At 39.2% G+C, this 27,693-nt stretch overlaps 2 protein-coding genes across 3 annotated transcripts; one reads left to right on the plus strand and one right to left on the minus strand.

Moving 5' to 3' along the window:
* Nucleotides 1-776: 776 nt before the first annotated feature.
* GPATCH11 (G-patch domain containing 11) lies at nucleotides 777-10,267 on the plus strand. 2 transcript variants are annotated; one of them, XM_074169166.1, is made up of 10 exons: nucleotides 777-838; nucleotides 1,075-1,207; nucleotides 1,306-1,532; nucleotides 2,431-2,472; nucleotides 2,555-2,675; nucleotides 3,400-3,490; nucleotides 4,646-4,750; nucleotides 5,548-5,629; nucleotides 6,174-6,259; nucleotides 8,307-10,267. In XM_074169166.1, exons 2-9 carry the CDS (start codon nucleotides 1,161-1,163, stop codon nucleotides 6,227-6,229), a joined length of 771 nt encoding a protein of 256 aa, XP_074025267.1. In that variant the 5' UTR covers nucleotides 777-838; nucleotides 1,075-1,160; the 3' UTR covers nucleotides 6,230-6,259; nucleotides 8,307-10,267. The 2 variants fall into 2 exon arrangements, with proteins under 2 accessions (XP_074025267.1, XP_074000296.1); XM_074144195.1 differs by having other exon boundaries at nucleotides 789-838; nucleotides 4,664-4,750; nucleotides 8,307-10,179.
* Nucleotides 7,135-27,464, minus strand: EIF2AK2 (eukaryotic translation initiation factor 2 alpha kinase 2). Its single transcript, XM_074169165.1, has 16 exons — nucleotides 27,059-27,464; nucleotides 26,362-26,488; nucleotides 22,697-22,814; nucleotides 21,319-21,488; nucleotides 20,494-20,620; nucleotides 18,749-18,831; nucleotides 17,840-17,924; nucleotides 17,349-17,383; nucleotides 17,077-17,196; nucleotides 16,523-16,642; nucleotides 15,394-15,501; nucleotides 13,618-13,810; nucleotides 11,385-11,510; nucleotides 10,722-10,817; nucleotides 8,746-8,808; nucleotides 7,135-8,664 (listed from the first exon to the last, which is right to left on the minus strand). The coding sequence occupies exons 2-16, from the start codon at nucleotides 26,463-26,465 to the stop codon at nucleotides 8,545-8,547; spliced, it is 1,668 nt and encodes a 555-aa protein (XP_074025266.1). The 5' UTR covers nucleotides 26,466-26,488; nucleotides 27,059-27,464; the 3' UTR covers nucleotides 7,135-8,544.
* Nucleotides 27,465-27,693: the final 229 nt, after the last annotated feature.

Genomic DNA, 27,693 nt, shown 5'->3' on the forward strand with positions numbered 1-27,693 from the left:
GAATCACAAAACGATACGGTGTTAGAAGAGACCTCTGGAGATCATCTAGTCCAACCCCCCCCGCAATGTTCAGATGTACTGGAGTTCCTTTCTATACTCCAGCTGTCTCTCTGTAGCCTAAATCAACTACTTAAACTTCCATCGGACACGCACTTCAGCTGACCGAGAGCTGACAACCGGCAAGTTTAGGAGCAGCGACATCCTCCTGAAGAGCTGCCTCAGGTGAAAGAGCTTTAGTGCCTGGGTCCTTCTCCTTGTACCGGTTACTTTAACAAGCTGTAGCTCCTCTTCCTGTGCGCCTTGCCTGGGTCAAAAACCCCTCGAGAGGTTAACCCCTCACGGCCGCCTTACAGCGCCAGCCCCACACCAACCCCTCAGCAGGGGAGCCACGCCAACAGGAGCGCGCTGCCTTCCACACGCACCGACGGCACCCCCCGCCGCCCCCTGGCAGGCACATACACACACCTGCCCTCCACTCGGGGCTGCCCCAGGCGGCGGGGCAGCTGCGCCGAGCCGCGGATCCACCGCCCCGCTCCGCCGCAGCCCGCCGGGCCGGGCCGGGCCGACACTGTCCGCCTGCCGCCGTTAACGGTCACGGCGCGCGCGCGACGCTCCTACCGTGCGGCGGTCGCGCCTTGCCAGCTCCGGGCGCCGCAGCGGGGGACGCCAGCAGCTCTGTCCTCGGGCCCGGCGCCGGCCCCCGACGCACCTCGGCAGCGCGGAGGCACCGTCCGGCGCGCAGCAGGAAGCGGGAGGCGCGCAGGCGCCGGCGGGCGGGGGCGGGGGACACGCGCAGGCGCCGGGAACGGAGCGGGCCGGCCCGGCCCAGCGGAGACGGGTGAGCGCTCGGGTTCCCGCGGCTCCCCCGCGGCTTTGCGGGCGCCTTGGCCGCGGGAGAAGGGTTCCCGGGGATGAGGGGCGTCGGGGCCGCCGGTGGCGGAGCCCGGAAAAACGTGCGGTGGGGGCGGGCGGGAGTCCCCCGGGTGGCCGTGTTTTCCTGCCTCAGGGCCGTACCCCTGCACCCCGCGGCCGCCTGCCGAGCGGCAAGTTTTTGTTGCGGGTTCTGCGTTTCAGGTAACCTGCAGAGAAATAAAACGCGTGGGAAAGCGGATTGACGGTGTTCACAGGCAAGGGGTGGGAACAGCGTACGCCTGCTAAACATGGAGGAAGATGAAGAGGAAGACTACATGTCCGATTTATTTATTAAGTAAGTAGGTGGCTCTTTTTTTTCCCTCTTAAGTGATTGTAAATATGTTTAAAAAAAAAAAAAAAGTGCTAACGTTTGCTGGAATTGTTAACTCTTAGACAGGATGTAAGGCCAGGCTTGCCCATGGTGAGGCGGGTGAAGGAAGCCATTCAGAAAGAAGAAAAGCAAAAAGAAGCCAATGAGAAGAACAGACAAAAGAGTATAAAAGAAGAAGAAAAAGAGAGACGCGACCTGGTACTGAAAAGCGCATTGGGCAATGAGAACAAAGGCTTTGCTTTGCTCCAGAAGATGGGCTACAAAAGCGGCCAGGCCCTTGGGAAAAGCGGTAAGCTTGTCACTGTCTGGAAGTGCGTGCGCCTATATTCGGGTGTACCTTTTTATTTTACAGACTGTAGCTGCTACTTCATTTGTAGACGGGGTCAATACGTGCCTCTCTGAGAGCCCTAGCGTTACTGAACTGTGAATGCGTGTTGCGGTTTTGTCCGGACTAGCAGGGGCGTAAGAAAAGACGAGAGTAGATCTCTAAGAACTGAAATAAAAATGGTACAGGCTATCGAGAGATGCAAGGGAAGCAGTGGTGCTTCCTGCTCAATAAATGCACTTCCATGTGTGCAGGTCCACAAGAAATGCATTAGAAATGTTTTGATGGCCTCGCAAAGCTAACAGCGTTCCAAAAAATATCAACCTCTCTTTTTGAATGTATAGTTGGATTCTGAAGAAGAAACGGTGCACACTGGCCTACCCTTATGAAGCCTTAATAGATAAAGTAAAATGAGTAAAAGAAAGCATCAATAACTGCTGTGCTAGTTTAGTGCGTCTCTCGCAGACAATCGGCAACTGAACTGGCCCAGACAGATTATTTTTACTCTTTGTCAAGTTGTGAGATTCTAGAATGAAAAATGCTACAGAAAGCTGTAACAAAGCAGTCTTCATCACAGGTATGTTATACCTGTCAAGTCAGCACCATTTGCTTTCAGTTGGGTAGCGTCCTGAAAAAGGTATATTGCAATCCAGCAGACGAGCCAAAAAAGAGAGGGAGTTTCAGTTCAGCTGAGTCCTTTGTAATGCACTAAACATAAATTGATACGGCATTTTTCTACTTCCAGTTAACAATATCACAAGAAAATGCGCATATTTAATGACAAAAGCATCTTGCCTACTTTAATATACTACACAAATCATAGTTTGAGAATTTCTTAAGTTCACCTCTTTTTCCCTCACAGGAGAAGGCATTGTTGAACCTATTCCTCTGAACATAAAAACAGGTTTGTGATACTTACTTCCTGATTTGTTAGTTGGGTATTGGAGCTTCTCAAGTGCTTACGTACATCTTTTGAACTTCCATAGGCAGAAGTGGGCTTGGTCATGAGGAATTAAAAAAGCGAAAAGCTGAAGAAAAACTGGAAAACTATAGACAAAAACTCCACATGAAAAAACAAGCAAATGAACAAGCTGCAGATCAGTTCAGGTGAAATGATGTAACTGATATTCCAAGCAGTGTCTAAACAACGATGCTTTTTATGCTTTGTTTGGTTATTCTTTTAATGTTTTGCTATTTTTGAATGTTTTGAATGAGATGTGAGAGTTTTTTTCTCAGTTTATTTCTCAGTTCTAAATCAAAAGCAGATGAACATTGTAAGGCTAAAAGTGTGTGCTGCATCATTTATTTTTGTAAATGTTAATAACGCAAACAATATACATACTAACTTTGCTCAAGTCATTTGCAAATTTTAAATCGGAGAAGCGTGTCATCTTTTTTAATAGAAAATCTATGGATTATCCTGAGCAATGTTGCTACAATGGTTTTAAAAATCAGAGTAAATTTGTTTAGGTATTGTTTTTATTTTCTTCTGATTTGCTTGTTATATGTGGAGGAGGAGAGCCTAGGGAAGGCCATATATTTTACCTGTGATGTTTGGTGAACCACTTTTTTCGTGTCTTATGAAAACCTGATGAAGAAACAGTGTTTGGTGTAGTGTGATCAAAAAAGCACTGTCTTGAAGGTATAATTCCCAGGAAATACATGTGGGCTCCCACAGAAACATCAGAAGGACTTCTTAACTTCAACACTGTCCTGATCTGAGAGAATTGGTGAAGTTAGAATCTTAGATTTTCTATTTTAGAAAAGCTGTCGTCTGTAATGAATCTGTTTTTCTCCCTGCTTATTTTAGCTATTTACTTTTTCTTAACAGAGTAAGATTCAAAAACAAACAAGAAGAACGTAAGATGGAAGGGGACCTCCGAAAAAGCCAGAGGGCCTGCCAGCAGTTAGATATGCAAAAAGTGAGACCTGGATTTTTTTAGGGGGTTGTTAAGGAAGGCTTATAGGTTAGAGATACGCGCTACAAAGTAGCGATTCAATTCTTGGAAGTTCTCTAAAATTGTGGGGTAACAGTTACCCTGAAGTCTTGTTGTTTGGCAACACTTCGGTCCTTTTAAAATACTTCAAAGTGTATGTTTACACCATGAAGATATTTGAAGGTGTGTATCAACCGCCTGGAAACTTACGTGAGGACCTGTGTAAATTTGCGTCATTGGAGCTCACCTGGTTTTGCTCCTGCCTTCTTGTGGTTACTTTTGAGCTGTTTGCGTATCTTTCAGTAGTCAATGTCAGGCTGTCAAAATGACGGTGCTGTTTGCCTCAAGTGAGGGAGCAACATCATCATAGAATGGTTGGTGTTGGACTCTGGAGGTCATCTTGTCCAACCCTCCTGGCTCAAGAGGGGTCACCTAAAGCAGGTTGTCCAGGACCATGTCCAGACAGCTCTTGGGTATCTCCAGGGATGGGGATCATCATTGAGGGAATCAGCAGATTGACCGAAGAAGCATTTAAACAAAAAGCAAACCCAAAACAAAGTACCTTCCACCTGCAAAGAATAACATGGGTAATAGCAGTGAACTGCTATAAATTTTTGCCACTTGAAAACAAAACTATTTTTCTTTTCTCTATTAACCCGTTAGAGGTTAATACTGCCCTATAAGTTCTGCTGAGATTGTTTAATACTCCTTAGTCTGCTTCATACGAAGTCAGCTGAATTAGCTTAGATCCATCTTTGTTGACTCTTCTTCCTCTAGCTTTACCTGAGGTAGATTGGGATGCACTGTGTGACCTCTTGATAAAATAACTCGGGGCAGCGTATCTTCAACTGATAAGAAAGGATATCTGTTCACAGCCTTGGTGCGTGATTATGTTGCTGTGTAGCCTTACACACACTGAACATAAATGGAATAGAACTTAATGTTAGCATGCATTTATTTGTTTTTTAAAAAGTGAATCGTCCTTCTTGTGGGCTGCTGTACTTAGTTTCACACTACAGCCTCTTGGTTATGCGAAGTTTTAAAACTTAATGTCACCTATTAGAAATTGTTTTTATCCAGCATCTTCCAAGAAAACCTACAAAGGCAGCTAATTTTCATTTAAGTCCTTCATTATTTAAGGATATTGATGTTCCAAAGGAGACTTGGTATTGGCTAGAACCTGAGGAGGAAGACAAAAAGGATGAGGAAGACAAAGAAGATGAATGCACAAGCTCAGACTTAAGTGTAAGTTCTGCAATTAAATTAATGTCTTGATTCAGAATTAATTCTAATATTCCTTTAAAAAGTATGTATGTACGTATATGTACATACATGTATAAAAGATGTATGTATACATGTTATTTTCCAAGCTGTAGTGAATGGCCTCTTTGCAATCTTAGAGCAGTGATTTTTATAGCAGTTACATGATAAAATATAAAACATTAATTAAACCACTGATTTATTGCTCCTCTTTTGAAGCTGACTTTGGAAAATTAGCCTAGAAATTAAATTCTAAACATTTTTGTGTCTTAGCCAAGATATGCAAGATCACATATTTTATCAAAGTTACTTGCTCTTGAGTTTTAATTTTGGATGCCTCATCTCATGTTTTAGGCTGTACTTCAAAATCACTAAATAATTTGTGAAAATGCTTCAGGGATTAGCTCGAGATGCACATTGGAAATTCACATTTTTTGAGAATCAGATTACATAGCTGTTGGTAGCCTTATGTGTTTGATTTGCAGAGATTAGGAGTGAAGAATTCCACAAAAAATACCACATACTTGAAATAAGGTATCTAGGTAATATTTTTAGCTCTCTCTTCAGTTTCTTAGCTGCAAAGAAGGATGAGCAAGCAACAGCCATTAACTTTCCAGAGATCGTGAATTCTTGTGCTGTCTGCTACAAATTTGGGAAACTTCATGCCATACTGAGCATTGTATAGCTTGTCCATAACAAAAAGTTAAACTGTTTGTTTGTAGCTTAAACTGTTTTATGTCACGTGAACCCCAGATCATTGCATACCTGTACATTATCTCTAGGTATCAGAAAAGCTACACATCCTGACTACCTATTTGAGACAAGAACACTTCTATTGCATTTGGTGTGGAACAACCTATGAAGGTGAGAGTAAACTTGTCTTGCAAATGCTTGAGTTTGCTTATGCAGCTAGACTCAAATAGTACAATATATCCTTTACGTTTCTCTCACTGCAGTCTTTTTCCCTTCCAGGCTGCTGGTTTTTGCACAAAGCTTTGGATGTTTTGATTATAAGCCAATATTTATGAGTTTACATACACACACACACCCCCCACCCACCCCCCCAAAAAGCCCAAACAAACAAAAAACCAACCATACGGGCATTTATTTGAATTGGTATTCATATTAATTTTGAGAACAGAACATTCAGATCTTAAAACTAGTACCATTAAAAAGCTGTGAAATCTTGCGGGTGTTTCTGAAACAGAACACCGTCCGCTTTCACTGCACCAAAAAGGGTAGAATTTGTGTTCGCTGTTTTAAAACAAAGTTTGGAATTAATAAGTTGCAAACCTTCTTGAATTCTATTTAATCTGCTTTACATGGGTTCTTCAAATAATTCTAGCAACTTTTTTTTTTGTCCTCCTCTGAGTTTGAATTGTTCACTTTTTCTCTGGTTATCCTGTAGACTCTGAAGATTTATCCTCAAACTGCCCTGGAAACAGTGCTGCAGATCATGACTAAAGCCTTTCTCAATGAAGGAGTCCTAGATAAGTATGTATAGTTCATAATATCTTTTAGAAGGTTTGGAACTCTGCCATATTGAAGAATTCACACCAATGTATGCAGAAGATCACTTATGTTGACAGGTTAAACTCGTGTTTCTGAAGCATCTTGTGGATTTTCTGCTTGAGGCATAATGTAATAGGAATTTAAACTTTGCATTTATAATTGAAGTACCATAATTAAGAGGCAGGTTAAGCCTTCCACAGTCTTTGGTTATGCCCTGCCCAACTGAACAAGATCAGCTTATAATAAAATTTGAGTTTGAGTAACGGAATAAATATTGGCTAGTTGCTTTGTTGTATGTGTTAAACAGGGTTTTTTTCATCTTTACAGAGATGACTAAACATCAGACTTTTTTTTTTTTTCCTTACTACCTTAGACCTGGTGGGGAAAAAAAAAGCTTGTGAAACATTACAGTGATGTTATTGGAACCAATATTCTGTTGTATGTAAAGGTGCATGTTTTGCATAACTAAATAGTACCAGATCGTGGTGTTGGGCTGTTTGGTTTTTTAAATATGAAAAATACATTTTAATAGACCTTTTATTTTTAGGGAACAGCAGTCGCTACTGTAAACAGTCACAAATAGAAAGGTACTGCTGAAGTATACAAATACTATGAAAAAAAAAGTATCAAAACCTACTGGAACAAGCTCAATATTACTTAACAGTAAGAAGGTAATGGTATTATGGGTGCTCTGTCCAAGAGCTGTAAAAGATATTCAATCAAAGTTTGTCACATACCAATTTTCATATTATAAGAGTCAATTTATGGGTGAAAGGGAAGAGGAAGTAGAACTAGTGGTATTTTGTGTCAGGATATAATTTCTCTCAGAACTTGACCATTGCAAGGAAATACTGATTAGTCTAGAACAGTGAAACAGTCAATGTATTTGTGATTCATATAAGGAGAAAACCAAACTTCAGGCTTTACAGAATGATGTAAAATCAGATTCTTATTGAGTAACAAATACTTGCAGCAGATCAGCAATAATTTCCATAAGAATGTAAAAGTTACTATGCATTCATTTATATTACTCCTTTTAACCAAGCACCCACTTTTAACCCATTTAACATTTCAGAAAAAGAATACAGTACTTCACTATATATAGTAGCTATTTTTCTGCTCAGAAATCTCTGTTCATTTGCATTTATGGAGCTATGTGGGCTCCATGGCAGTGACTAGTTTGACGGGATACAGCTCAAAGACGAGCATCTGAAGGACTAATGTGCCTGTCTTTTCTCCCTGCTTTAAAGAGTAACAGGCAAACTGCTGTTACCATGTTTGAGGCTGACAGTAAGGCCATCAGAGGTATTCAGTACACTTTTGAAAAGTTAGGCATGCCTCAGTATTACAATGAGGGATTAAAACCTTAGCAGTATGGAAGAGAATGTTTAAGGTGCTCTCTCAGGACAGGATTTAAAATAATTACTACTAAAGAAGCTGGAGAATTTTCATATATTAAAAGCATCTTAAGTGTTCCTTCCAGGAGAAAAAAAAACAACAAACAAACAAAAAAACCACAAAACCGTAAGGTTTTTAAAAGTTTAAAAGAGCAAGTCTAAACTAGACTTCTGAGAAGCTGAATGCTTAATTCTCAAGGAATGCTTACTTTAGAAGTATGTAGTTTTAAATTCTAGAGCAGTGAAGGTGCTGGATGTTCAACAGGCGCATAGAGATAAGAAACTTCACCTTAAAGAACTGAAATTCAGTGAAGAATAACCCACACCTATTCCTAATATCTTTTCTACCAAAACTAGTCTTGGTATTAATGGGAGCATTCTAGTAATTTTTTAAAATACCACTGAACAAGTCAGAAAGGTTTGAGTCACATACCACAAGACAGTGCTTCTTCCATGGAAAGCAATAGATAACCTCAATTGATAATGGATGCAGCACATGTTAAGAGCGTGCATACAGGGATTTGCCACAGGCCAGTTAGCATTACATCAACTTAATCTTCTAGGAGACAAGAACTAGGTTCTTGTACTTATTGTACAATGTAGTTCAGCTCATCCACAACCTGTGTTTCCAGGTAAAAATCGCAAGTGATTGCTTGCAGAAGTACGCTGTCCTGTCTGCAGCTGATGGGCGTGAATGGTGATGTGACCCTTCTGGCTGACGAGCTCCTCAATGGCGGGAAGGTGAAACACCAAGGAAAAGACATATCCTAAGTCATCTTCTTGCTTCTGACATTTATGGTTATTTCATCAGTTTCAGCGGACATCAATCTCTGTATTTAAACACAGTCTGAAAGCCTTTTAAAAGGGTATTTACCGAGTATGAGTTTTAAATGAGTTGTCTTTCTGATCAGATTTTAAAAAGTCAAGCATTTCAGATGCAGTGTATCTTCCTGAAGCGTCTTTTGAAAGCATCTTTTTGATCATGGATGCCTACAGAAAGAAATTAAATGTCAATAAATTATTTTTTATGAGTAAATAAACTAACTGAAATAATGTATTAAAATTCCATACCTCTGTTGGAAAATGGTTGGTGAAGCTCTCTGAAAGTTTACCTTCTCTAACATCATCCCATACCTGAAATTCATAAAAGAGTTTCAGTATGTTTCACTGACTACATTTTGCATCTCACTTTATGACCTATATCATTTACTGAAGAAATTAGGAAAATACAATTCTACAAAAACGGTGAGGCTTCAAAAAGAAAGTAACAGTAAACAGTTTGAAAGTTTTTTCCATTTAGTTATACTTTGGTTTGGTTTTATGGTCTTTTCAGCAACTGTAGTCCCTTTTTAAGCTTAAAAGCTTCACGCTGCACAATGATGTGTTTGTTTCAGCAATACTCTCTATTTCAGAACCATTATCCTTCTTTCCTTAATTTAAAAGTAGTGGGTTTATATCCTCTTACCACTTTAGCAAAAAGAAAGGCAAGACAACTGAATTTCCTACTTTGGATGTTACTATTTGCAAGCCAAGCAGGTGTACTTCCTCCCTTTTCCCTCATACATTACCACACACTTATTTCTATGTCACTGCAGAAAATGCTACGTGGAGCCCAAAGCACCTAACATATAGAGTATTTCTAATTATATGCTTTCAGAAGCTGTTTCTGGGTAACAATTGTGGTTTTCCCCACGATGTGGCTTCCTGGGTAAACACAGCAGTCTATATCATTCATTTTGCTGTTAACTACTGTGATGTGTGCCTGAAGAAGATGACAGGCACGCCTACCTACGCGTCCTGAATCGTTAGTCTTATGGATGCTATAGGCTTGCTTAGCAAGTCCTTATAACCAGTATCCAGTAAAACAACAGCTCTCATGAACTTCAAGTTTTTTCGTACTTTTCAGCAGCAGGTTTAGGCCTATGACACTATTTGCTGGTGATCATCAGCTGAACCAGTTGCTCAGCTCATAATCATCACCTTCACTTCTGCATTACGTTCTTTCAGCAGGGCTTGCCAGCCATTAAGTGGAATTATTTTTTTAAGCTAATGGAGCAGCTGAAGACCATCCTAGGACTTTTCATCCACCTGACTTCCCCACCTGCCTACAGACACAAGATTTTTATGTTTTAAGGAAACAAGACTAAATAATTTGTCTTTCCCTTTTGACTGCAAATGCTATGGGACTGTGGTCACGTTTACACAGTCAGCTGTGAGCAGGAACAAGATGTCTCAGAAAATACTACAAGGTAGCTAAACAGAGCCGAGTTGAACCTGTGAGTGGAGCAGACACATTGGTGTGGTTTTCTCATATTGGCAAAAGGACCGAGCTAACTGTGTTCAAGAGCTTCTGCGTCCAACCATGTACATATAGCTTACAATTACTTTAGACAAGATACGCAGCAGCTACATCGCCATTCTACAGATATATAGGGTTGAGCATATGAGCTGTTACACTAACAATGTTCAAAGTACGAAGAAAAAGCAAAAGACACATAAAAGATACCTTTTAAAAAAAAAAAAAAGCTTAAGTAACACTGGTTTTCTCTTGGAAGTAAAATATTATTTCAATTAAAGCTACATATTCCAAATCACTTTTGTTTTCATTTTGGAAAACTGCAAGTGTTTGGGCTTTATGGACACTTTGTTCTTGCCTTGCTGTGCAGTGAAGATGACCACAGCAGAGACAAAACTCTCTCATTCATAATTTTTATTTTCTAAAATTAGAAAAATGCTCCCCTCAAATACTCTGATCAAACAAAAAGATTTATCAGAAACTTGAAACCTTTTTTTCCTAGACATTATTCTTTAGCATGCTCAGCTTTAATGTGTATGTCAGTAGGACATAAGTGAAATAAAACCAGTAATATTTCTTCAGTTATTACATTTTGACCAAGGTGTAAGGACTTACAGGCCTTAAAAAAAAGAACCAAGGGCAAGATGTAAATAGTGACAGTACTTTAGATGTACAGATTACTTCTAGTATGCAATACCAGCAGCAAGGCAAAACAATGACAGTGGGACTTTTTAATTTAAAGATTACATACCTTACTTTTCTCATGACGACTAACTGCTGAAAGAATTTCAAACCAAATTAATCCTAGTGCATAAATATCTACTTCTTTTCCGTATTTGTCTCCGCACTACAAAGATGAGAACAAGAACAATATAGGCGTCAAATCCAACTGGACAGCACATCTTAAAGCAAAATTTCAAGTCAGTAGAAATTTCCACCCCAAGGCTACAGGACTGGCCCTACTTGATCTTATTATTAGTCATTAACCCTTTCTGCTACAGAACTGTTAAATAGTGTCTATCATGTCACAATAAATACACTGAAATCAAGACTTCTACAGACCTATACAGAAAAGGCATGCCAATATCTCTCCATCACAAATAATGAAACAAATAGAAGAACTCAAATACTACAGTTAACAGAGGTCCTAAATTCAAATTGAAATACATGGCTGGCAGCCTGGTTTTGCAAGAGCGTTTCTTACAGCATGCAGTGTCTCACCCTGCAGGCTAGCACAGCAAAATAAAATGACCACACTTGCAGAGAGCTTTCTCCAGAATACAGTTATCCTAAATACAGTCACACCAGGGAACTTTAGGCAACTTGGTTTAGTTAGATTAGGATTGAGAACATCCAGTGCTGAGTTTATAAGGCAAATCTAGTTACAGAGACACTAAAATAGAAGGATAATTACCTGTTCTGGTGCCATATAAGATTCTGTTCCTCTGTTCCTGGTCAGAGTCCCATATGCCACAGAAGTCACAAGACCGAAGTCGCCTATTTTTATTATATCTTTGTGTGATATGAATATATTCTGAGGCTATATATATATTTAAAAAAAAAAAAAATCACCATATGACCAAGTTTATTGTCAAACATTATCAGCCACAAAAGTGCTCCCCATAAAATTTCATAATTGTTCACATAAATTAGCATTAAGAAACTGATGGGGTGGGAAATAGAAAAAAGTTCAATTAATTTTTAAAAACATAAACTAAACTTAAAGTAGTACATGCCACAGTAACAGCAACATTTTTTTCCATCAGCTCAGTCATAACTATATCATGCTTTAATGCCCTTCAAATACATTGTGCATATAACATTTCCTATTCAGAAGTGCTTGTTCATCTTTAATCCTAGCCCTGGGATTTGATACACTTGGGCAAAGCATTTAGACTCCCATGGAATGCCACTCAAATCATGGTTTCTCATAGGCATAGCAGGGTTATCTGTACTAAGTCAATTGCAGAGTTAGGGCTTACTACAGGCATCCCAATGCAGTTCTGTTCAAGTCTGACCGTGTCCACACACATTCAATACAGTACCCTATACCTGGCTACACTACTTGAAGACTCCGTTCGTATCAGGCACAAATGGGATTAATCTCAGCTTGAACCTATCCTGCAGCTTTCATGCTGGGACATGGAGGTCTCACATGGCCAAGCATCTTAAGTTGACAGCACATCAAAGCGGGGAAAAAAATTCCTAAATTCAAACGCAGACAGACAAGTTAGCAATAGGACTTGGAAGCAGGTTACAGCTAGATGCCATGGATAAGGGACTGGGGCAGCAAATTCATAGGAATAGGGAAAAGTAGGAGATTGAGCCGAAATGAAAATAAAGTAGGACTGAAGGAGCAAGAAAATACATAGCACAGAGTGGGAAAAGCTAAGAACTAATGGATGAGGAGGGAAGGCACTTATTAGCCCTCTTTTTCCCAGGCATCTAGGGAAAATAGTGAGTGTGTACGTGTGGTTCGTTCGAGTATTGTAGCAATAAGCACCACAGAAAAGCTCTAGAAGATATGAGCGTATCTGTCTATAAGACAAGATTTCACAAGTTGGCAGTGAAGATATCTGCAACTACACGATGAATGCAAAATGCAAAAGGTTTCAATCTCTGACTCAAGAAGTCCATAAACTTTGGGTTACTGGAAGTCTTGAGAGGAAGGGAATATCATAGGATCATAGAATGGTTTGAATTGGAAGGGACCTTAAAGATCATCTCATTCCAACCCCCCTGCCACAGGCAGGGACACCTCACACTGGACCAGATTGCTCAAACCCCCATCCAGCCTGGCCTTGAGCACCTCCAGGGGTGGGACATCCATGGAATACGCATCAAGGACAGCACCACTGTATCATCTCTCCACTCTAATACTCTCTAGTTGTTTGGAATTAGCCATTATACAAGTTGAAGAGCACTCTAGATCAACATTAATGTTAATAAATCAACATTAATCCTAGATCAACATTCCGCTACAGCCGTTTTTAGAACACCACCACACCAATGACTTTTTCACAAAGTGAGTGATTTAAAAATCTGTAAGCAACATTATAGCTGGCATATGAAGCCCTGAAGGCTTGCAACTTTGTCCTTTATAATCTTTATATTGAAATAAAATCTTTGTGATTGTTATTCTTGTAGAGACTGAAATTCTATCAAAAAAAGTAGCATTCAAATGTTTGTATGCACATGTGATACAAGAGCAATTAGGAGTATGCTGTTATCAAACACAGTATGTATTAGGATAGATAAACTACCCCTTTACAATCTGGCAAGAGCAAATTTCCTAGACTCAACTTTTCACTTTCTTTTAATTATTTTATCAAGTGAAGTTAGCATTTCTTTTTCCAATAGGCAGTCTTGTGACCCAGTAATACATAATACACTGAAAATGTCTGTTAACTGATGACTACTGATTTTTTTAAGTACTGCATTCCGATATCCTCCAGTTTACCTTCCGATTTAGGACAAAGTCCAGGCAGTTGGTAAAAAAAAAATAAATTAATCCCTAGCAATATCAGAAGCAGCACACTACGAGAGTACATAATAGACTAAGCAAAGATTAGAACAACTTAACATTTTCTGAAATTCCAGTAAGTACTGTTTTCGCCTAATTTTTTTTAATGACCTATCCTACTTACCTTGAGGTCTCGATGAATTAACCCTTCAGCATGAATATATTTCACTCCTTCCAGTATTTGTAAAAATATGGTTTTTGCCATCTTGTGATACTTTCGGTCTCGTCTGTTCTTTTCAATCCAGTTATCCAATGGCCCCTGTTCACATAATTCCATTTGGATGAAAACACAGTGAATTTTTTTGTCTGACTTCTGCCTGCAAAAGAAAATTATATACCATATTGAAATTGGCAAGATACAATTCCTCCCAAGCCATCAATGATTCTCAGGTTCCTCTTCTTTTAAAAGCCTTTTTGTTAATTATTATTATTTTTAGACTCCCCCAAAACAAAGTCTGCTAGTCTATTCCTAATGTTTTGCTTGCTTCCTTGTTCACACTGAAAGTTTTCTGAGTGCCCAAATTCTGCTCCCCTCCTATCTAGAGGCATGTCCTGTACAGGAAGAAATAGCACTGTCCTTGGCTCCCACCTTGCCCTCTAGGAACTGCTGCAAGTCCCTGGCAAGTATCTGCATTCTGCTGAACAAATACAGCATTAGCATTCCTCTCCTACCCAGAATGATCGCATTCTTTCAACCTCTGTTCCTTCAAGAAGGGATGACCATCTTTGACATCAGTCTGCGAGTTAGAGAAACCCTTCTGAGATCTGGAAATCTGGATGAAATACATCCACCCACCTGACAGCCTTACACTTTCCAGAAGAGTTCCCTAGCCATCAGCCCACGGGATAGGCTGAGGCTGGAGATCGTGAGGGGAAGAACAACATGAAAAGGAGGCACCACGTTTTCCTCCTTGCACTGTGTGATCTGAATGCCCTGAAATAAAGCCACCTGAGGCACTGAAAAAACTAGCAGTAAGTGGCTCAGGATTCTCTGTAACCTTGAGGTCAGGGCACTAAGTGGAATTCCAGGCTGGGATCTTGGCTTTGAGGACTTGTTTTCTGTCTTTTACACAATAACTGTTCAATATAAAACGCATAAGTGATATTGAGACTCCAGAACACTAATGGTTGGGTTTTGACACTTTTTTCCCCCATTTTATTCCTCATTTACTGAGCACAATGAACACATACCATGCCAACCATAATTTTGAATCCATTAATATTTTATGACTCTGGGTAGGTGTGGCAACCTATCTAAAGGGTCTGAATTTACAGCTACTGAAAAAAGCTTTCCACAGAAGCTTTGAAAAGTTAATAACCTAACTTATGAGTAAAACTCTTACCACTGTCTTACCAGAAGTCTTAGCGTTGAAAGACTACCTTAAATGAAAGAGCATTTCATTTTGTATTTCTGTTCTCAACAACCAAAGCTGTTTCAGGCATCACAGTTAAAATGCTAACTTAGAGAAATAATTAAATCTATGAGACCTACTGGCTGACCAGTACTTACTAAAAAAAGGAAACTTCCAATCAGGAATGTGGCAGCCAACTGCCACACAATTTTTTAGTTTCTATTGTTAATTCTAGCCCCAGATTTTGAGTTCTGTGTTCTTACACTCCTCTATAGATTCACCAAGTTCTGTATATTAAGAAAGAGGAGAAAGATAAAATTATGTAATGTATCTTATTCATCAAGAAAATTGATATAAATATACTTAATTACATATGACCTGCTGCTGAAAAGTATTGTGCCTTTTTTCCTAACAGAGGTATGTAAGTATGTGTACGCATTTAAATGTGTATAATGGTTTATAACCAATCTTCAGCCTTTCTTTTTACAACACAGAATTCACTACGGCAAAAAAGTTTGTGAGAGTGCCAACTACTGTCTTGTAGTTACCTTGTGTATGGATCAGTTACATGGTCGTACCCTTCCCAGCTAAAAGAATACCGCACTATGTTTTTATGTTGAAGTCTTGCAAGTTCTTTTACTTCACGCATTACATTCCTATTTGAAGGGGAAAAAAAGAAAAACAAAGCCAAATGACATCTCCCTATAAAAATTTAATACTAGGTTAACTAAAAGACGAGATATCAAGTAGCAGTATACAGATAGTGTACTTCACCACTGTGAATTTTGTTCACATATACAGAAATCAGTGCAAATACTCATGAAGAACTATTACTAAATTTGGCATGCACTTGTTGTAACATTGCCTAGTGAAGTAAGTTCAAACCCGTCAGCAGACCGGCACTCTTTATTTGAAGAATCACTGGAAAGTTTTTTAATATAGTTCTCAGGATTGCAATACAAATGAAAATAACATATATTTGTGAAGAACACAAGAATATGAAGAGCAGTTACACAACATAAGGGACAAGAATCTCCAACAACTTGAAACTCTTCAAATAGGTTACCTAAAAGAAAATAAAGTTTTTTCAGCTGCTGATAAAATACTCCACAGGTACTGGTTACAGAAAATTACTTTAAAAAAAAAAATTAAGGCCATCATTCTCTGTTGAGATGTATAAGGGACAAGTAACACAGTGTGAGAATAATGGGTCATACATATAGAATTTTCCAATTACAAACCACAAAATGTATTACTTCCATTTTTCTCTTTTTTCCCTAATTATGTTATGCATTACTGATAAGTAAATTTTCCATGTAACCTGTCAAAAGTAACAGTGCTACTTTCAATGTTCTATTAATCAGCAGTTTTTCTTCAAACACATTTTGCAATATTAATAATCACAGCACTAGTATGTTCAGAGAAAGCAGAACTTAACAAATCTACTTTTTTACAGCTGTATCTGAAACTATTCCAGTGCATGCAAAAATTAGCAGTCACATGCCACTTTCAGCTTCACTTAGAAATAAAGAAAACAGTTTACCAGAAAGAATGGACAATTAATAATGCAAATTGCTTAAATTCTCCTAGGGTTATTAAAGAGACAAAACTATGTAGTAAAATCTTGATTAAGGTTGTCCTAAAATAAAAAAACAGGAGTAAATATACAGTACATACTTTGCGAAGCAAACTCGTTTGACGGCATAGGTTCTCTTATCAAGCTTTCCTGTTGCTTTGAAAACATTCCCAAAACCACCGTCACCAATAGGCTCTATATCTGTAAAACTCTCAAGAAATCTTAAAAAAAAAAAAGGCAGATATATAACAAGTATACTTAACATGAAATTTACAAGATACAAATATGATCCTGACAGATCTAATACATGTGTTGAAATATCATTCTACAGGGATCACTCAACACCTCCACAGGTCTGAATCATAGTCTTGAAGATTAAAAAACCAATGGAAACTGACCCTTGAAACTATGGAGGATAATTACCTTAACATCTTCATATAAACTACTTTTAGTTGTAAGTATTAAACATCATTGCATGTCAGTTACTATACTATACTTGAAATGTCCGTAAAAAAAAAATCTCAAATACCAATTTTCTTTGAAAATTATTTTCACAGCAGTACTTTCCCACATTCTATTATAAATAAGCAAACAAATCTAGAGCACTACATACTGTAACTGCCATACAGATCTTATTAAAAAAAATCCTTCTTACCTGTCATTCACAGTGTAAGGACTGGTATTTGTGTCCAAATCTGGCAAACTTTCATCTGCATCTGACATCCTTTTTTTCTCTTCCTTGTTTCTTGCATTATCAAAATTAGCTGCCAATTTTCTTTAATAAGGATAAAAGCAAAACTTATGAGCTGTTTTTCTAATATGTGACACAAGAAAAGAAATGTACCTCCCAATAGTAGCATTTGTTTGCTAGATGCGGAAACACTCAAGTGGTTTGCAACATAGTTTATGGCAGAGAGCAACATGTACCTTTGGGGCTTCAGGGCAGAACCTTCTGTGCGTCTCTGTGTGAAAAAAGAGAAAAAAGCCTAAGTAAAATATCCTGAATATTTTCACTACACTTAGTTTAAAATGTGTCTGTGAATGTATCTAGGAATTGTGTATAAATCTGTACATACATTATATAAACAATGTAATAAGAATGAAGCCATATCTTCACTTAAAATTTTTCCCATATGCTATCTATGACATCATCATCCTCCCACAGAAAAACATGAGCTTAGATTCATCCCCTTTCTTGGCAGTACTGCCCATTTGGTCACCAGTACACAAACTGGGTCCACAGTTCAGCAGTAAATGACTGATGGCTAACAGTAAGTACTGAATATTCTTAGGAAAAATGCATGTGTTTTCTAGTGATTAGCGGATAAAGGAACAAACTGATGCTACACTTGGTCAAGAAGCTTGCTCTATTCGGTGTCTAAAACGTAATTATGAGGAAGACCGTTTTCGTACTATACCTGAAAAGGTGAAGGCTTTTCACATACTGCCATGTCTTTCATTTTTTCTACCGACTTGGCAGCTGAGTCTTCAAAGGAAATACTGCTGTTATTGAAAAATAATAGGCTAGTTTTAGGTGAAAGTAACACAATCATAGATAAAATGATTGCCACAAGAAAAAAGCAGCATAAAAAATACACAGTTTTTGAAAGCAATAACCTGAAAAAGCATTAAAAATCATGACTGCTTTAAACTATAAACCTTTATGCTGGAAAACTATTAAAACAATAACATTTTTAATATACTTCTCTATTTCGATGATATGATATCATGATATCTAGGTATCTACATGATTTATATTCTATTATATCCTTCAATTAAATAGGTTAAATACAGATGTATATTTCAAGGCAGTGCACCCACCTCTAGCATTGTACATATCAGCCTGCTTTACAATTGCACAAAGAACATAAAGTGATCATGGCACTACAGTCAAATTAACTGCTGGACACAAAAGGCTTGACCTAGGGTTCCCAAATCACAAATGAAACTTTATGCATGTTCATTTTCTTTTGCCAAACAAATTTTCCCTTTGGTGGAAATGAAGATTTATGGAGAGTGAAAAAGTTTAAAAAAAAAAAAAGGGAGAAGAAAGCAGGATGTGGAGCACAGGAAAGTACCGAAATTGAATTACACTGAGTTCACAAGAGTGTCACAATAGGAAAATGAGTGTTAAAAATGGCATGAAATAATGCTACTGAATGAGGTAGTTTATTCCATTTACATCACAGTAAAAATGCTTTCTCAAATTAAGTGACTTTATACTGCAATAAAGAAACTATGTCAGATTTTATTTAGAACGAGATCACGTGATCCTCTAAGGTTAGTAAATACACTTTGTTATCACATCATCAGTGAATCCAACTTACTCCAAGTCAGACTGAGTTGGCACTTGAGAGGAATTACTATGTTCGCTAAATGTAGAATTGCTGTTAGATCTTTCATTTTCCATCTGAAAAAAGAAAACCCAAGAATGGTTAACAAAATCTTGTTAAAAAAATCGCTAGTGCAAAAAATGCCATTCAAAGAGGGGGGAGGGAAGATTACAAGGTCCTAAATGGAAGTTGTTAACTGCACTGAACATTCAAAGCCCTGCAGAAGAAAGGCATCTGCCTAACTTCCACCCAGAGGAGTGAAACACAGGGCCCTGTCACAGGGAGCATTTTCCCACTCAGACTGAGACTATATAGACACATTTGCAGAAGTACAGTCTGGGTTCTATTAAAAATCAGGATAAGAGTAACAGTTATTAAAAGCAAATGTTTTTGTTGTTTACTGCATATGCAACGTTCTTTGTGGAAAACGAGATACATAAAGGCTTTGGTAAATGTAATCAGCAGAACTGAAAATCTGAGTCCGTACAAAAAGACATTCGATGTCTTCAGTGTGAAAACCCTGCAAAACCTGGATTACTAAATCGAGGTTGATTAAAAACATTAATCCTAAATACTTAGTAGAGGTTCTTTTCCCCTCTATTCTCCCCCCATGTCATAAGAGCATAAATGTAACATTAAAAGCAATATCTACAACTTTTACAGACCATAACCTGACAAAAAGTAAAAAAAACTTAAGGGTTTATGTTTCAGTGATAGCCAACAAACCAACCCCATTTTTTGGAATTCAGGAGTACTAGGCCTTTACTACTTTTTGCTAGTTACATTTGGTTTGTTACACAGACATCACTGAGAACTAAAAATTAAAACCAAAGCAAAACCCCAAATTTAGAGTAATTGCTACAGAGGTTCTACTAGAGGTAGTAAATTTCAGAGTTCGATGAAAATGCAAAGATCCATGAGCTGACAACACAGGAAGACATTAAGGAAGGATCCTAGAGCTATAATAGGCCATTAATTACATGGTTAGCTTAAAAACAACAAGAAAAGAAGCATTTAAAATTCACTGTAAACAGCCAAATAGTGAAATAAGTACTTAAAAGTAAAAAGGATTTCTTTCCTCCTCGTACTGCCTTCCTTCCCTTTAAACTGTACTTCATTTAAGTTAGTTTATATGTACTGTTCTGTGCATTTCAGAAGTGAGTTTGGATCACTATTAGAATTCTGACAATTTTGTGCAGGTATGGCAATACAACTGCCAACATGAAGACAACAGCTCTGCTCTCCAGAGGATGGTGTTAGCAATTGCTTCACTAGACACTGCCTTGGAACTCTACGAAGGCAAGTCCTGTTGATTCTCACTCCTGCTTTTGCCTTTCTCACATTTCACAATAGATTTTTGATCCAACAGAAGGCAGTATAAGATTTATGTTCATAGCCAGTCAGCTCGACAACACTTCAACACAGGAGACAACTGTATATCAGAGTAATCAGGATCCAGAAATTTTTAATATATGTGGATCCTAGAGTGACAACGTATCAGGTCATATTCTGAAACACACAGACATATCAACTATGAGGTTTTTTAATCCGACAATTTAATACAGAAACACAACATAAATTTTACCAACAGAATCCTGTAGCCCAATCAACCCACCAAAGTATGAGTTGTTTCCCTCTTAAGTGGAATCCATGGAATATGCTTTTAAATGCAATGAGGAAATCTGTTCATAAAGCTACAAGAATTAAACTTCTGTCTTAAGGCTAAGTATAGCACATACTGTTAGAAAGCCTTCTTTTTTCAGCTTCTCAAATGCTTGTTTTGCAGCAGCTTGTTTTGCAGCAGCTGCAGAATTTCCGACGCCAGTTCCATACAAAACACCACTAACTGTACAGCTATAAGAGTATCTGTAAAATACAACAGGGAAAAAAGTCTTAGATCCATATGACAAGTCTTAATTTAATGATCTAAAAGACTACAGTCAACTGACATAGAATAGAATAGAAACATAAATTATGCATCTTCAGGACTATTTCTAATATACATTTAGTCTAATTAATAATGGTAGATAACTAATTTGACATGCCTTCAAGATAACTATTTTACAGAGAGTCAGTATTTAGCACTTTTTAGGGTTGAACTCATAGCGTCGTATATGTAGATACTATTTATAATCTCTCAGTTGTTATTAACTGGAATGTTTCAACAACTCACTGACTGCAATACATACAGAAGGGGACACAAACAGGGTCTCCTCGGCACTTGGTTCCTAGGGGTCTCCAAAACACATGCCAAGAGGGGTCCACAATAGTGCCAGAGCTACAACCAAAATAACTGACAATTTGTGAACACCAACTACCATTTTATAATCATGCCATCTCTTCCCACAGCTGAAAAACCTCACTCCTCTTAGCCTCTCCTCCTATGCCGTATCCTCCAACTCCTTAACCACCTTAATGGCGCTCCACTGGATTCTCTCTAGACTCCCTCCAAATTTTTATTGTATTTCTAAAGATTCATCTAACACTACTTAGGGTAACTAATGGTAGTGTTAGTAAACAAAAAGAAATATTAAAAGTGAGTACCAAGACAAAGTACATCTTACGTGGGAGCATGGGCAGCTCCAGTACAGTTCCTGTTAGGATAATCAATTTTTTGTGACGTCCTTTGTGAATACAGATTTAGTCGGCTGACATAGTCAATGGCTGATGCAGGTAATAAGGTCACTGGACTTGTATTTAATTCTGCAGCTTGCATAGTTGAAGGACTCTGTGGCTACAAACCGAACAAAATAGTAACTTAAAAACTTGAGCTTAATAAATAGATTAAAATAGAAAGTTCACGCAATCTAATATAGCTGCAAGGTTTGTCAGCATTTCAAAATGTTTTTAAGAAATCCCAAGTTTGCATTAATGGAGTCCCCTGTGGCAAAGGACAGCCATCCCAACCAGAATTATTACATTTTGAATTTCCAAAGAAATGTAAAACTAGTTTTCCAAGTATTGCATCAATGTCTTTAACAACCTATCACCGTGTCTCCTCCCACTTCTTTTAAGAAAAGAAAGGGAACGAGCTGTGAAATGTCTCATTAAAAAAAAAAAAAGCAAATGCTGCCTTCTGAATTTTCTTCCAGCCCAACCACAGCCAAGAGAAGGAATGGCAGCGGGATGCTGCTGATGCTGCCATTAGCAAGGGCTGAAAATGCGCCAGTGCATTTACAAAGAGGGGAAAGCAGGACTTTTCAGCTGTCTCACGATTAGGCAGCATTGAAAATATATTAGCAAACATGCAGCAATTATGTTAAAGTAATGATGGTGACATAGTAAAAAGCATATGGAAACAGGTATGAAAAGATTTCACTAAAAAGTTGCTAACAAGCATTCTGAGTCAAAAAGAAAAATAAAGAATGGCTACCACAAAACACATGGCAGAAAATAAAGGAGCAAATACAAACCTAAACTAAATCAAGGAGGGATAAAGAGCACAGAATGTGCTATACTGCTATATGTAAAGCAGATAATGACAAGGAAACAAACATGAATCAGATCCAGTGAAAGTAAGCAGAGTGGCAACAGACACTGAATAATGCCCTCCAACTGTTTTGAAGACATCGAGTTACTGAACAGTTGTCAAGATGACAAAGGAACACTGTCCGCTCTGGATATACCAAGGCAGCTTAACAAAGGCAAATGGATTTCCTCATCTTCCTATAACTAGGAGGAGGAGGAGGAAATATATAACTTCCTATAACTAGCAGAGGAGGAAATACTCTCAATATTACGTAGCAATCTTGTAGTACAACAGCAAGGAAAAGACTTCAGTGGTAAAAAGAAAAGCACTGAATAAGAACACAAACAACTTAAATAATTAGAAGCACTTTCGAATTAAAGAAAACAATATTTTATTGACTACTTTAATAGATTCATCTTCAACCTTTACTACCAAAAAAAAAAAAAGTAAAAAAAAAAATACAGTTTACTCACCTGATTCTCAACAATCATTTCCCAGGTTATTTTTGCTGCTGCTGCTTTTGCTTCCTTCTTATTTTTACCAGTGCCTATACCATATTCTATATCGTCTATTTTAACCACAACAGTGAACCTGCAATGAAGGAAACTATTCTAAAACATTGTTACATTTTGTCTCATATATACTTAATAACATGTTCTGATTCAACTTTCTTATCTACAAAGCACTAGAAGTTAAATGTGGAGGTATTCAAGTATTCATGTGTTTTTATTCTAATATCTATTATATCATAATTCTTTAGTAGAAATATTTTTTAAATGTTTCCTCCCTCGTCACAAATGCATGTACTTTATTTGTTCTAACAGTATTCTTACATGCTTTTAAACTTCTTTTTAAAAGCAAAATTAGTTCAGTTTTTAAAAGCAAAAGGATGCATGAGGTCAGCATCATTACAGGCAAAGTTGTGAAGCCCTAACACCAGGACACATCTCAGCACTGCAAAATTGTATGGACAGGAAAGATTAGCAAATCTTGATTTCATGGATCCAGACACGAAATTACACTCACCTTTGAAACACCGCTACATACGCCATTTAGTAAGTGCAAAAAGCACGTCTGGTGCTTCATGAGGCATGAATTCAAAGGCAGTTCCAAAAAAAAAACAACTATAAGATCAGTCCTGCCCTTCCACACTCAACCAGTGATCCCTTCCCCCTCCCTGCACAGCTGCGCACGCACCGCTTCCCATGCAGCAACTCGGGGAGTCAGAACAGGGAGCTTATGCAGCTCAGGGCTGACTGTACTGGGTCTGGCTGGGATGCAGATAACTTTCTTCAGAGCACCTGGCATGGTGCTACGTTGCGGACTTGGGACTAAAACATAACACAGCAATGTTTTACCTACTGCTGAGCAGTGTTTGCACATCATCAAAGCCTTTTCTTCTTTTTCCCCACTCTGCTCCCCCCAAGCAAGTAGGCTGGGGTGTGTGAGAAGTTGGGAAGGGACAGGGCAACTGGCCAGGGGGATATTCCATGCCATATGGCATCGCATTCAGAAATAAAAGCTGGGGGAAGAAGGAAGAACAGGGGACACTTGGGGTTATAATGTTTGTCTTCCCAACTAACTATTACGCATGATGAAGCCTTGCTATCCTGGAAATGGGTACACATCTGCCTGCCAACGAGAAGTTAGTAAATTCCTTATTTTGCTTTGGTTGCACATACAGCTTTGCTTCGCTTATTAAACTGTCTTAACCTAAATCCACAAATTTTCCCCCCTCTCACCCTTCTGATTCTCTCCCCTGTCCCATAGGGGAGATTGAGCAGCTAGCTGAGGGTTTCGCTGCTGCCTGGCGTCAACCCACCGCAGTGACCTAATGGCTGGTTTTCCACCAAACCAGTTCTTACTCAGATCTGACTGGTCCTGCACAAAAGGCAACAGAGGAGAAAATAACAACTAAATTTCTACTTTTGGTGGCAGCACAGACTTGCATAAAATTAAAGTGACTGTTATTATAACCTCGGGATACACCTGTACTTCAGATTGCAGCAGAGCACATAAGATACACAAGCTCCCAGTCAACAAGATAAGAGTCACACAAAGAAACACTCAACCCATGAGTTACCCATGGGGGACAATTTGTCTCAAATGGTGGAATGACTTCAGGAATTCACTTTTTTCACTATTCCAACTTCACTCTCCACTTCCCTTTAATGACACATTTGGGTGGAAAACAACGCTGATGCAGAATAGTGCTTACAGTCACTGTGTAAGCAAGGCTTAATGAGAGATCTTAAGGAGGTAAATAGCAGGACGAGGCACACCACAGTGTGCCACACACTCTACACCCAGGTAGCAGCATACAAAAAAAAAAAAAGCATTAAAGGAAAATCATTCTTTGGGAAAGTGTTTGTTAGCGAACTCATATCTAAGCGCTGAATACTGCACACATTCAGCTATGACTCTGCATACAAAATTCTTCATTTTATTTAAGCATCCTGGGGAAATCTGCAATCTGAGTCTCAATGACCCATGAGTTAATTATCTGAGTTGAGCATTATTTGAAGCAGTATTATATGAATTAGTCCCAAATGGACAGTAACGCTTATCCACTATGGACCTCAAGTTAACAAGCACTGCCTAAAACTTGACAGGTTTAGGCGGGACTGGCCTGGTTGTCACACACTGCATTCCCAGCCCAAAAAAGCTCACAGACAGTCAGGACTAAGCCAGCCTGGGCTCTCTCAACCTTCTTACATTGCCTTCAGCACCGATCCTGCCAGACATTGTAGTGGAAGCAGCTACAGCACCAAAACCAGGACAGGTTGGGACGAGATGATAGGAGATCTCTGCATCATGCCTCAGACAACTGCAGGAGGACTTATGAGATGGGACACAGCACAGGAAGTTAGGGAACCAGCTCAGGTCCAGCAGTGGCCAATGCATCCTGTTAGCAGGCAGAGCAGTGGGAAAGAGTACCACAAAGGCACCGAAGGAGATTTACAGCACTTGTCGCTGTAGCCAAACACTGTACTGGTACATTGTACTCCTTGGAACAGCCCAAGTTATCCAGGATTTTCCTAGATACCTCTGTCACACCTCACGTCACTTACAGATAAAAGAGAATGGGTTGAATATATTTGTGAATGTAACAGAGCACACAGAAAAAAAAATGAAAAAGTGCAATAAATGGGATAAATGAGTAAATTTGAAATGTGTATAAATTCTATTAGTCCCATGCCATCACTTTTGAAGCTTGAAGATGTATCTGTGTGACCACAGCTGTGGCCATTACTGCGAGACGGGTCACTTTTTTGAATTACATGAGACACATGGGGAAAAAAATAAGATAATTGATTAACATTTGGGACTTATTAATTTATTCTGGGACTACGGTCAGCCTAACAATAAGTCAGCACAGACAGTGCTGGCTGGCAACATGGAAGACTGTAGTCTAAAAGAAACATACTGATTATTAGCATAAAGCTTGTCTTCATTCAAAGTAGCAAAAATTAAAAAAAAAAATCACACAAGGAAACATCATAGATCTTGAGTATCTATGATTTCTGGCAAGGGAAAAAAAATAGCAAAACACCATATTTGTGTTAAAAAATAAAACACATTCCATCACCTCTAATTGTCTTTAAAAGTAAAATCAAAACAGCTTAAGCAAAAGACCCTTCTCTTGTAATAGATGTTCAAAAATTAGCTACACACAAAACATGTTGGTACCAAATCAATTAATATACACTCAAACTTTATGGTTAGAAATTTACAACGTAAATCACAAATAATTTCCATGCTTTCTAAAACTAAATAAAAATCAAAGCACTTAAGTTAGCATACATCATAAATGGAAATACTTGCTGCAACCTGAGCAAGGTTCATCACCTCCTGAGAGATTTCATGACAGATCCATAACATATTTACAACATAGTTACCAGTACCACGTGCATTGCTGTTGCTTTCCAAAACAGGGTTATCAACTCTGAAATAGGTTTTCTCCTCAAACTCTATCACTCTATCCTCCCCACCCACCTGCCACTCAATTTATCGTTTCAATCAGCTCTCGTGCCACATACACACTATCAGCAAATTAACTTTTATGACTGCAAGCTTTAGCCAGTCCATTCATTGCATGAAGAGTCCTGACGTATATTGACATGCATAGTGAACTTACTCAGGATCATGAGATGGGCCGGTCCTCCCGATCTCAACATAATGCGGCGTAAATTTATTCTTTTGACAGTAATGGTTGATCTTGTCCATACACTCACGTTCCATTTTGACACAATCTCAAAAAGGTTCTGCAAAGCAATATTCCAAGTTATGTCTGTGCCTCCAGGCCTACTACAGAGATGGCCCCTAATCCTGGCAGGCCACTGCTGTGATATGGAATAGAAAACTGGTGCCAGTACCATAAAGTTCATGGAAAACTAATTTCTGATCAATCATTCTAATTTCTGATTCAAGTGTTTGATTTTCAACTGTTTTTGAAGACTCATTGCTTAAAATGTGTTTTAATACATTTAGGAAGCAGAGCAGAGAATTTAGTAATTACAGAAGATTTCTTAGCAGATTTCTTAGCAGATTTCTTGGCAGGAAAAGGCTGAATCATTCACTGAATTATGTGGGGAAAAAAAAAAAAAACACCCAGTAACGCTTCTCCAAGCAGAATTAGAATCGATTGCTTCAGAGGGGAACGAAGAGGCATTTTAACATATCCTTTCAATCGCGACGACCGTCAGGCACAGTGACACCTACCGAAGACGAACCCAGGCTGCCGGCAGACCCGCTGAAGGGCGGGCAGACTGCCTCGGCGGGACCGGAGGGATCTCCTGACACACAGACACACACACACACCCCCCCGCCGTTACCTCCGAGCGGCGGCAGGCGTCCCGGGACCCCCAGGAGCTCCGGCGACCGGCGCGGCGTCACGTCACGTCACGTCGCAGGAGCGGGGCGAGCAGGCGCCGCCCCGGTTTCGTTTCCCGCAGCACGGCCCGCCCCGGCTGGAATCGAAACCGAAAGGGCGGGAGGTGCCCCCGCAGCCCCGGATGGGGTAGGGCGGGCTGCGTGGTCTCGGCCCCGCCACCTCAGCGGTGCTCAGCGCTGCCTCCCCCGTAGGGCAAGGCGGGCTGCAGCGCGCAGGAGCCGCGTCTGAAAGGTGTTTCAGGCAGCAGCAGCGCTGCCCCACCGGCACGTCCCCCGAGCAGCCGTCAGCTTTTTCCCTTACAGATGATAGATACAGGGCAGGTACAGCAGCCACATCCTATAGCTCATCTATGCGGACAGTGGAGAGTAGTCACACACCCGTCTTCTACCAAATACATCCAAATATTTTATTGTAGTGTCCCTTTTCCTTCTTTTACTACCTGGTCAATGCTCATATCCGTTACAAAGCGTGACAGGGTTACCTACAGCTCCAAATGGTGTTCATATCAGTATCCCACTCTCCTGCCATACTGTCTCAACAGCTTTCCAAATAAATTACTTCCAAACCATAATTAGG

Source organism: Numenius arquata, chromosome 2 (genome assembly GCF_964106895.1).
Source record: "Numenius arquata chromosome 2, bNumArq3.hap1.1, whole genome shotgun sequence".
NCBI lineage: Eukaryota > Metazoa > Chordata > Aves > Charadriiformes > Scolopacidae > Numenius > Numenius arquata.

What these genes read in the sequence shown, in the direction of transcription:
- EIF2AK2 (XM_074169165.1), bottom strand. Translation starts at nt 26,465, where the DNA reads ATGGAACGTGAGTGTATGGACAAGATCAACCATTACTGTCAAAAGAAT. An exon ending in GGCCCATCTCATGATCCTGA is followed by an intron (nt 22,815 to 26,361) that starts GTAAGTTCACTA and finishes CCTTCATTGCAG; the next exon opens with GTTCACTGTTGTGGTTAAAA. An exon ending in CCAACCATTTTCCAACAGAG is followed by an intron (nt 8,665 to 8,745) that starts GTATGGAATTTT and finishes TTCTTTCTGTAG; the next exon opens with GCATCCATGATCAAAAAGAT.
- GPATCH11 (XM_074169166.1), top strand. Translation starts at nt 1,161, where the DNA reads ATGGAGGAAGATGAAGAGGAAGACTACATGTCCGATTTATTTATTAA. An exon ending in ATGTCCGATTTATTTATTAA is followed by an intron (nt 1,208 to 1,305) that starts GTAAGTAGGTGG and finishes GTTAACTCTTAG; the next exon opens with ACAGGATGTAAGGCCAGGCT. An exon ending in TCCTCTGAACATAAAAACAG is followed by an intron (nt 2,473 to 2,554) that starts GTTTGTGATACT and finishes GAACTTCCATAG; the next exon opens with GCAGAAGTGGGCTTGGTCAT.